We start from the raw sequence: 11,424 nt of genomic DNA on the forward strand, positions 1-11,424 counted from the left end.
TTAATGAAAAAAATAAAATAAAATAATTAAATAATAATAATAAAAAAAATTATAAAAGTAAAAGGTAATCACATTAAAATGAGACCTTACATCATAAACTAACAACTATTTTAAATAAGGGAAACTTATAACAACTATACTTAATTTAATCATGCTTCACAATTATAATTGTATATTTAGGAGCCGTAATTATAGTTTAAGCAATTTCATTGGTATAACTTATGGATTTGTGAAATTCATATGTTTGGATCATCCACGGTTACATTTATATGATTAATTTATTTTTGTATAAATTCAAACTAATTAATTTATACAATTATAAATATCAGAAGTATACAAAGTTATAAAATTTTTGAATTATACAAAATAAGAAAATTGAACTGAATATTATAACTAAAAATAAGTCACAAATTATATTTAAGATAAATTATAAATATATTAACTAATGTACTTATACCTGTTCTTCTTAAATAATAATCAAAATAAAATATGATATTTAAATTAACAATATAATATATGGTATGGAGGAGCCGCCCCCAGCCATTGTCCAATTATACAACAAGTTTCAAGATTATTGAATTTGTCAGAAAATGAGTGAAATGAATATGTATTTTACGAAAAATGGTTTTATTGTTTAATATTTGAGAAGATATTATATTGTATGATAGTGAGACAAAAATCACACTAATTATTGATGACCAAGTTTTGAGTGACAAATCTGGTTCATTCATTTTCATTGATTGTGATAACAAAGAATGGAGAAAGAAGAGATTGAAGAAGAGAGCAGTAATAGAGTGGGTTTGTTGAAGAGATGTACTACTGGTGGAAGTACAGGGTCAACAAGGTGGGTAGATGGTAGTGAAGTGGACTCTGAATCATCGCAATCATGGTCACTTTTTGGTGATGAAGAAATTACCAAACAAGGTTATGGATCTGTTAGAAGAAGACTGGTTAAAAAACCTAAAAGACTTGATTCTTTTGATGTTGAAGCCATGGAGATTTCTGTTGCTCATGGCAATCACCATAAAAAGGTACAAATTACTATAAATTTTGTTTGGGATTACATTGGGTATGTCTCTTCAATTGATTTGTTTGATTGGTCATTGTGAAATAGTATGAACAAATAAACTTCTTTATTAGAGGACTGTGGGACCCTAAATGATATTTGGGGATTGGATATCTTTATGCTATATGGGAAATGAAGTGAAGATTCTATAATGGATGAATGCAAGCGTTCTGGGCTTAACTGCAGCAATTTTGACTTGAAATTTAGGATTAAATCTCCGAGATTTCGTTCTTAAAGTTTGTTAAATTTGAATAGCTAGCTGATATATGTTATTCATGTGATTTCATTAAAAATTGACTAGTTTTACACTGGCAACTTACTGCAGTTCTTCTTCTTTAGGGATGAAATATGAGTTTAATTTACATGCAGTTTTTGTGCAATCATTGGGAAAAAAGAAGAAGCTATGTATTCAAAAGGATGACACAAGAGGAAGAGTATTGAGAACAACTTTTAGAGGCCAAGGAAACTTTACTCCCCACTTTTTTCAATTCCTTTTCGCCGTAGGGGATTCGTTACTTGATCTAACTATAATTTTGTAGCAGTTACCGGAAGCAGTTTTCTAGGTTGTGGTCCCTTATATATGGCAAGGATGTAGTAGTGCTAAAGTCAAACTTCAAGAAAAACTTTGGTTCTGCATAATGATTAGCAAGACAACATATATTTACAGAGAGTATTGCTAACAATGTGTCATGAAAAGGTTCTTGCGAAAACATTGTTAATCATAGGGATGCAAATGCTTGTTTTTCTATCAGCTTGTACTTATTATTTTTTTGGGGGAAATAGTTTGTACAAGTGGTCTACGACTTCCTTTACTAATTTATGCCTCTTCCAAAAATCAGGAGGCTTCTCTTTTGAGTACACTTGCTCTAGCATTTCAAACGCTTGGTGTGGTATATGGTGACATGGGCACAAGCCCTTTATATGTTTTCTCAGGCGTTTTCAGCAAGGTGCCCATCACATCAGAAGTTGATGTCTTGGGGGCATTATCCATTGTGTTATACACAATTGCTCTCATTCCACTAATGAAATATGTATTTATAGTGCTCAAGGCTAATGATAGTGGAGAAGGTATATAATTTATTTCTACAAGGGTCTTCCGTTTATGACTTTTCATGTGCTTATCTTCTGGGAAATGATGGTTTCCTAAACAGCTAAAATAATTTTGATGACAGGAGGGACATTTGCACTTTATTCATTGATCTGCAGGTATGCAAATGTCAACCTTCTTCCCAATCGACAGCCAGCTGATGAACACATCTCAAGTTTTAAGCTCAAGTTACCTACTCCAGAACTGCAAAGGGCTTTAAATATAAAGGAAGTCTTGGAACGTAAATCTTCTCTGAAAACCCTTGTCTTGCTATTGGTTCTGATGGGAACATCAATGATCATAGGTGATGGTATCTTGACCCCAGCAATATCAGGTATTCTTTTTTTATTTTTTTATTACATTCTTGGTTGTCCTTGAAAGGTTTCAGAAGCAACTTTGCTAAAATTCTCAATAAGTGGCCAAAAACCAAGCTTGAGTGAACATTTTAATGACCAGTTTTGATCTTCTGCGTTTTCATCACAAATGCTTATTACTATCTTTGTTGGGGGTTAATAGTATATTTCTAACAGGGGCAGAGTGGAAGAATAGGCAGGGAGAAATGAAATTATGCCATCTATTAAAGAAATATTACTGGGAAGTTGCAAAATTCTGGGGTGAACTGTATGTTTCACTTGATGTTCTTGTGGGAAAAAAGTTGCCGTAATAACACGATGACCAAGTTAATTCGGAAAGGGGTTTTTCATTTAGCTCAAAGGTGAAGGATAATATCAACAAAAGACTGATTTTAACTGTACTTGTGGTCCACTCAATCACTGGCATATGATGGACAATTTTGACTCTGATTCCCTAAATTTCTGTATACATATTGAATTGGACTAGTGGATGATGTGAAATATTGAGGTCCTCAGTGAAAAACAGTCAATAGAAAGGAACAACCTAGAGCTGGCTAATATGATAATAGCCTCGAAATTCCATCTTACTTGTGCAGAAGTCTTCTAGAAGACTAGAATTATAGATTCTGCAATTATTCATCATTTGCTCGTTCTAGTTCCTCATAAGCTTGTTGCCTTGTTTTGTGACCCAGATCCCCCAAAATAGGATTCTGACTATGCTTTTTAGTTGTCTGGCACCATAATTAGCTCTCTAATTTGACAGTGCTCTTTGTTACCAATCCAGTCTCTTGATGATCCTCATTTCTTGCAGTTATGTCTGCTGTAAGTGGGCTGCAAGGTAGGGTCCCGGGATTTGGCACAAGTGAGTTTTCTTTTCTTCTTGTAATTGCTGCTACTAGCTACTTCTGAGAATTAAACTGCAAAATTTGTGCTATATTGGAAATGCTAAATTGGTTCCAAATAGATGCCTTTTCTATCTATTAGTTTTATGGTGCTGAAACTACATAACAATGAGTGACAAATAGGGTGCCGAAACTACATAAAAACGAGTGAGAAATTAAGGTTCTATCTTAACATGGAACAAAAGGGACAATATAGAAAACTGGTAGACTGAATTATGTTACCTGGCTTGATTCAGGGAAACTACAGGACGTAAAAGAATATTCCAGTGCTAAGGATCTGTGATATTAATTCTGGATCCAAGACATCAATAGAGAGATTTCAGCCATTTTAAATAGCTCTTCTAGCTATTAATCTACTGCGGTGAAACTAAGGTCTCATGCAATATGGAAAATCACCACCTGTAATCTTAGTGGAGTGGCAAAATTTGCCAGTTCAGTACATGTAGGATTACAGGCCTTCATTTTAAATATCCTCCAATGAAATGTGTTGGAGTTCTCAGTGCAAATTCTTTGCACGAACATTTTAATATTCAACAATCACGATGAGATGTAGCATGGTAGTAATATTTGTAATACCCTATTAATGTTGCTTGCAGATGCTCTTGTTTTCACTTCAATCATCATCCTTGGTGTATTGTTCAGTATACAGCGATATGGATCAAGCAAAGTGGGATTTACATTTGCACCTGCCCTGGCTTTATGGTTCTTCAGTCTAGGTGCTGTAGGAGTTTATAATCTTCTGAAGCATGATGTAACTGTCTTAAGGGCCTTAAATCCATTTTATATATATCTGTTCTTCAAGAAGAACTCAATCAATGGATGGTCAGCTCTTGGTGGCTGTGTTTTATGCATCACAGGTATAAAAAATTCTTTTCTCCATTGATATGGTCTAAAGTTCCTACATTAGTTTAGTGCATGAAGATATCCAAGTTTTCACTTTATATACACCTATATGGAGCTTTTTTCTTTTCTTCTCTTATTGTGTGTGTAGCGGACTAACGGGAAGTATGATGATCGAGCCATTTGCAATGTTTTAGTTGGTGACCTAAGAATTCTTGGTCTTCTAAAAGGTGCAAGCATGCGTTGTCTAATTCAGAAGAAACAACCATTGGAACAATTTTCAAAAGCAATGAACATTCTTTTCTGCTGACTGCTCTAGCAAATGCTTCCATTTAGTTTTATAGAACACAGTTTTCTTGACAAATTATCAAGTATTGGAATAAAATGGGTCTGAATGGAGTGGAAGAAGTATTCTGTAACCGAGCCAAACTAGTTTGGGATTGAGGTGTGGTAGTAGTAGCTGTTGTTGGTAAGTTGATATGTTATTGAATTAATGGTTGCAGGAGCGGAAGCAATGTTTGCTGATTTAGGTCATTTCTCTGTGAAGTCTATACAGGTATTTTTCTTTATTGTGCCCTCACTTGAAGTTTCAGCTAGCTACCTTAATTATGATGACTGCAGCACTTGTTCCCATTCTGATTTAAGTTGACTGCTGCAGATTGCTTTCACAAGCGTAGTGTTCCCCTGCCTTTTTTTGGCCTACTTCGGCCAAGCTGCTTATCTAATGAAATTCCCAAATTCATCTGAGAGAATATTTTATGATTCTGTGCCAGGTATTAGTGCTAAGAGGAAGCTTCTAAATATTCTCTTTGCTGCTTCCTTTTTCTCGAGATTCAAATGTTCAACGGTTTTGATTTTTGAGTACTTTGACACAAGAAGTTTTTTTCAACAACAGATGATCTCTTTTGGCCAGTTTTTGGGTTAGCAACGGTAGCTGCTATAATTGCCAGCCAGGCCATGATATCTGCTTCATTTTCATGTGTTAAGCAAGCTATGGCTCTTGGATGCTTCCCAAGATTGAAGATTATTCACACCTCAAAGAGGCACATGGGTCAAATTTACATTCCTGTCATTAATTGGTTTTTGATGATAATGTGCATGCTTGTGGTTGCTGTCTTCCAGAGCACGACAGACATATCTAATGCCTATGGTTGGTACCTCATTTTAGCAGCTGTGGATTTTCTTAAAACGAACAAAAGATTTTTCAGTATTTAGTTAATAATGCTCCATCCTTTCTTTCCATTCTATATGGAAGTCTTTCCCTTTTTTGTCAATTTTTAGAAAGGTTTATATACTATATTGGTAAACTCTTCAATCTTAATATTCTATTTTTCCCTTAACGTGATGCTCTCCTAAGAAGTGGCATGACATGTTGAAGACCACAATATACTAAGAGAAGTTTTTGTATATATCTTATGTGTCAAATTCCTTCTTTCTTTCTTGACTCTGTTTATAGTCAAACAGTATCATACGAAATAAAACTGATAGGAGTACTTGCTTGAATCAGCGTCGTTTTTTTCCCTTCCTTTCAATTGCATTCCTTCTTCCACATTCACTTCCTCAAGCAGCTCTAGCTATACCAATATTTTATAACAAAAGTTTCCGGAGACAAAAAGAGAGATGAAAGAAAGAAAAGAGAAAGGTTCTAGGGGTGCTTGCTTCTTGGCATTTGAGTGCTATTTCATTTTTCTATTGAATTATTCATTCAAGTTATTGAGTATGCAATGAGTTCCAATTATTACTAGATATCCCTAGGTTCTAGGGGTGCTTGCTCCTTGGCATTTGAGTGCTATTTCATTTTTCTATTGAATTATTCATTCAAGTTAGACTGTTAGAGTATGGAAATGAGTTCCAATCATTACTAGATATCCCACTTGAGCATATTCACTATGAAGTTATCCTTCTCTATTGCAGGCATAGCTGAAGTTGGTGTCATGATGGTTAGCACGACTTTGGTTACAGTCGTAATGCTACTGATATGGCAAACAAATTTGTTTCTGGCTCTCTTGTTTCCACTTATATTTGGAACTATAGAGCTTATTTATATGTCTGCTGTTCTATCCAAGATCTTCGAGGGTGGTTGGCTTCCACTAGTTTTTGCGTCTTGGTTCCTCTGTGTGATGTATATTTGGAACTATGGGAGTGTGTTGAAGTACCAGAGTGAGGTCAAGCAGAAGATTTCAATGGATTTCATGCATGAGCTTGGCTCTTCTCTTGGGACGGTAAGGGTACCAGGGATTGGTTTACTCTACAATGAGCTGGTTCAAGGCATTCCCTCTATTTTTGCGCAGTTTCTATTAGATCTTCCAGCTATTCACTCTGTAATAGTCTTTGTCTGCATCAAATATGTGCCAGTACCTGTTGTCCCTCAGGAAGAAAGGTTCTTGTTTAGAAGGGTTGGTCCGAAGGACTATCATATGTTCCGTTGTGTAGCAAGATATGGCTATAAAGATGTCAGAAAAGAGGATCATCATGCATTTGAGCAACTTTTGGTAGATAGCCTTGAGAAGTTTCTAAGAAAGGAGGCCCTGGATGTTGCTTTGGAAATCAACCTGAATCAACGAGACCTTGATAGCATTTCTGTGAGGTCAAGGGATGAGTCTGAAATACAAGATGGTGGTGGTGATGGTGATGGGATAGACGAGCTTAAGATTCCATTAATGCGTGATCAAAGATTGGAAACTTCAGGGGCATCAACATCAGAAGCATCCGTGACGTTACCAGCCAGTGTTATGCCAGTTGATGAAGATCCTAGTCTGGAATATGAGCTCTCTGCTCTCCGAGAAGCCACAGAATCTGGATTTACATACTTGCTTGGACACGGGGACGTGAGGGCAAAGAAAAACTCTTGGTTCATCAAGAAATTGAGCATAAATTACTTCTATGCATTCATGAGGAAGAATTGTAGAGGAGGTGCTGCAACGATGCGTGTTCCTCACATGAATATTATCCAAGTAGGAATGACATACATGGTTTGATCTTGGTGCCACATAGCTACTTGTATAATTGCTGTATTACAATTTCTTGATGCCAAAATTTTCAAGGCATAAAAGAAAGCATGATGTTTCAACAACATATCACACTCTTGCATGTTCAACTTATTTTCTATTAATTATTTTCTGATCATGGATGTACTACCATCTTCCTGTATACCATCTTCCTGTATAGCATTTTGCTGTAAATGATTGTCAAGTAAATTTTTGATTCAACAAACATAAAAATTATATTTGTATGCTATAGCTATAGTTTGTGTAATTGCGCTCTATCGCAAACTTTATGTTTTCCTTTGACTATTAATCTGTGTATATATATATATATATTTCAGTATACAAATAGGTCCTGCATTTGTATATTTCGATATATAAATGAGTCCTGCATTTGTATATTCTGGTATAGAAATGGGTCTTGCATTTGCATATTTTTGTATATTTATATATTTCGGTATACACATGAGATGACAAAAAACATGAAATGATTGTTGCTAATTACAAATAAAAGAAACTATGACTATAAGACGAAAAAGTTTGAAAAAATATTTCAACTTTAACCGAATTGTTGTTACTATACAAAACTTTACGAAGGACTTTTTACCCTCCTACACTATTTAATAGTTTATTTTAAAAGTATATATGTGCATACGTGGATATAATAAATATTGCATAATCATATTATATTATAAGTGGGAAGATTCAAAGCTCAAAGTTGAATTACCATTTTACCCTTATATTAAAATAATTAAACAAATATTATAAACTATAATTAAAAATTTAATAAATAACTCATTTAGATTGGTGATCAATCAAATTCACATTAATAATTAATTACTCTATTGTGAAAATCAGGAATTTTTGAAAAGTTTTTCCATTAAACAAATTTGATATGGACTAAAACCATTGAACTAATTTAATGCAAATTAATTATCTACTCAAAGGTCATCATAGCTACTTCTTTAAATTACCTAGCATGATCTTCATGTAAATGACAAGAAGAGGATGAGAGATTATCATGCAAAAATGAACTTTACAAATCATTTGTATGTGCAGTAATTATTTTTTATTTTTATCCGCTCCTTTTTGTCCGTCCTAAGTATTATATATTTTCTTTTCATATATGTTGATGTACTTTCTTATGATTTTGTTTTTTTTATTAGAATATTTTGTATCCTACATGAAGAAAATAGTAATATACAATTCATGTTCTACTATGTATCTTAATCACTGATGAAATTCATATTTATGAAAGATTAATCAGTGCATTTGACATGCTTATTTGGCTCTCGATAGAATGTTCTACTTTAGTATAAATATATTTTTGAAATTATTATTTATGAGTAGTGAGAATAATGACTAAATGATATATATATATATATATATATATATATATATATATATATATGAACTAAAATAAAATGGCCCACCTAATTGGAGATAAAGAATGGATCATATTATATATAGTATATATGTGATTTTGAGGTTGTATTTTTACTTAAACTTTTCGTTTATATGTATAATTTATTGATCTTATTAGTCTATTATATGTTTGTTGGAACATTCATTCCTCAAATTGATCATATATCTAGAATAAGTCATTTTGAAAAGTTTATATTGCTCAATTTATATTAATTATTCAAAGAGTAATGTTATGAAAAAAGGAGTATTATTCTTTTCTCTTCATAAATCATGTGTACAGTACTTTTTAAGGTTAAAAAGAAGACGTATATGTGATATAATGATAAAAATAATTGACATATTAATCATGGTAATGGCTTCAAATGTGTTTCATAATATACCAAGTGTTTTTATCATAAGTTTGCATATGTACTACATTGACAAAATCTTTTAACATTTATAAATTTTATGCATCAAACATCTATCTACAGTGATAATAAGCTATTTATTGTTAATGTAAAATTTTAACTATAGCTGAAAAATTGTCAAACTCTCATCTATAGATTATTGATTGGAGCTAGACCCATAAATAGTTAGTAGTAATTATTTTCGAAATTACAATGTCTACTTTTGACTTAGAGATATTATTTTATTTATGATATTATGATATTCTTCTGCCTAATTATTGAATGTTAATTATTTCTCATACGCATAATTTTTTAAAATTAAAAGCTCAATGTGAAGAGTCATTCTCCACTATTTATGTAAAAACACTTTGAGAATTAAATTTTTAATACGGAAAAGGGCCTAAAATACCCTCAAAGTATTGGAAATGGTACAAAATTACCCTCCATCTACCTATTGGCTCCAAAATACCCTTCCACCCACCTATTGGGTCCAAAATACCCTTGTCATCCACCTTTTGGTTCAACATTGATCACTTATTTAACGGTTTTATATTTAAACTATTTAAATATTTTTTTGAAATACGTGGCGCTCAACTATTTGTTATAATTTAACTTATTAGTATAATTTATAAATCAAATCACCCACCCATTACTAATTAACCCCTCCAAATATCAAGTTATAAACAAACTTTTTAATAATAAACTACTTATAGCATATCATTATCAAGTTATAGCATATCAAGAAAAAATATATTATTCTCATTAATTTTTTAAAATAATAATTAACTTATTTAAATAATTACATTTATTATTCAATTACCTTATTTAAACCAATGTAGTTAATTAAATTTATTATTTTAAGTTACCTTATTTAAACAAAACTCTTAATTAATGTAATTTAAATTAAATATTATATAGTTACCTTTTTTAAGATAACTACAAAATAGGAATTTTATCAATATCTAAAACAATTACAGTTTTATTTTTAAAACTGTTAAACGTTATCTAAAAAAAAAATTTATATTCCCCAAATTTTTGTTCTTCCCCAAATCCTTTCAAATTCATTACCTTTGCACCCCTATCAAAATTTTTCACTAAAATTCGCACGCCTAAATTTTTATTTTCACCAAAAATTCGCTCAAAATCACTTCTCTCTTAACAGTCTTCTTCAAGAATTCTCAAATATTTGCATTCAAATCTTCATTTTTAGCACTCAAATCTTCAACTCTTGCGCTAAACAAACCGTACAGTCAAAAAGAGGCAATGAAACACCGAGAAAAAGTAGAAGATTAAATGATGAAGCAAACTCACACGATTTTCATGCTCCATCTTTCAAAATTTTATCACAAACAAAATCTCAACCTTCATCTGTTAAAGTTAAATCTAGATCAGGGAAATCAAAAATAGAAAAAAAAACAAACATCCAAAGGAAAACGAGAAGAAGGGAAAAGGGAAAGAAAAGAAAAAAGTAGATGAATCTGAGAAAAGGACGAAAGAAAGAGGAAAGAAGACGAAAGGAAAATAAATCGAGGACTCATCAGATTCTGAATCTGATTTTGTAGAAGAGTTTATAAAATCAAAATCCAAAAAACCAAGAGCCTCTGAAATCGATACTTCACATTTAAAAGAAAAAGAAGAAACAGTTAAACCCAAAAAAGTTCAAAGGTTAGTAAAAGTTAATTTTTTAAAACTTTTTTATGTTCTGTTATTTTTATTTTCTGTTATTTTGGTATAAAATAGTTAATATATAATTTTTGTGTATATAAATAATATATGAATTGTGTATGATTCACTGTATGAAATTACAGATTTCTTCATATTACAATATCAATTGATGAAACATGTATTTTTTATGTATGATTCACTGTATGAATTGCGTATGATTCACTGTATGATTCATTGTATATATAAAATCTGTATGAAATGTGTATGAATTGTGTATAAATTTTTTTGTATCAAGTTTTTTCATACTGTTGAATAGTAATATCCATAATTAGTTATACTTTATGTTTTGATTTGTATATTTGGTGTGGAATATATTGTGTATGAAAGAATGTTGTAAGTTTATTTGAAATGTGTATGATTATATTGTATTATGTTTTGTATACTATGTGTATGAATTATGTATTTTTCAATATTATATTGTAAGTTTGTTTGAATTGTGCATGATTCACAGTATTAGTTTTGTATTACATATGTATGAATATGTGTATGATTAATGTATTTAATTTTTACAATTTTTAGGAGAAGAAGACACAAACACATTTGTCTTCATGTATTAACATGAATGTGTTTGCGGATTTGTTGAGCTTTTTAGGTCAAGATAAGTTTCAACAATTCCTAGATGAAACACCTTTTGATTTTTTTTATAATTTGCATCA

The 11,424-nt window shown here is 31.7% G+C and overlaps 1 protein-coding gene across 1 annotated transcript; it reads left to right on the forward strand.

Annotated features, from left to right (window-relative positions):
- Positions 1 to 246: 246 nt before the first annotated feature.
- Positions 247 to 7,379, forward strand: LOC101263205 (putative potassium transporter 12). The gene is made up of 9 exons (XM_004237213.5): positions 247 to 1,031; positions 1,906 to 2,134; positions 2,239 to 2,487; positions 3,318 to 3,368; positions 4,005 to 4,265; positions 4,752 to 4,804; positions 4,907 to 5,021; positions 5,144 to 5,398; positions 6,163 to 7,379. The coding sequence occupies exons 1-9, from the start codon at positions 756 to 758 to the stop codon at positions 7,224 to 7,226; spliced, it is 2,553 nt and encodes an 850-aa protein (XP_004237261.1). The 5' UTR covers positions 247 to 755; the 3' UTR covers positions 7,227 to 7,379.
- The last annotated feature ends 4,045 nt before the right edge of the window (positions 7,380 to 11,424 follow it).

Source organism: Solanum lycopersicum, chromosome 4 (genome assembly GCF_036512215.1).
Source record: "Solanum lycopersicum chromosome 4, SLM_r2.1".
Taxonomy (NCBI): domain Eukaryota; kingdom Viridiplantae; phylum Streptophyta; class Magnoliopsida; order Solanales; family Solanaceae; genus Solanum; species Solanum lycopersicum.

What these genes read in the sequence shown, in the direction of transcription:
- LOC101263205 (XM_004237213.5), top strand. Translation starts at nt 756, where the DNA reads ATGGAGAAAGAAGAGATTGAAGAAGAGAGCAGTAATAGAGTGGGTTTG. An exon ending in GGCTAATGATAGTGGAGAAG is followed by an intron (nt 2,135 to 2,238) that starts GTATATAATTTA and finishes TTTTGATGACAG; the next exon opens with GAGGGACATTTGCACTTTAT. An exon ending in ATTTTATGATTCTGTGCCAG is followed by an intron (nt 5,022 to 5,143) that starts GTATTAGTGCTA and finishes TTTCAACAACAG; the next exon opens with ATGATCTCTTTTGGCCAGTT.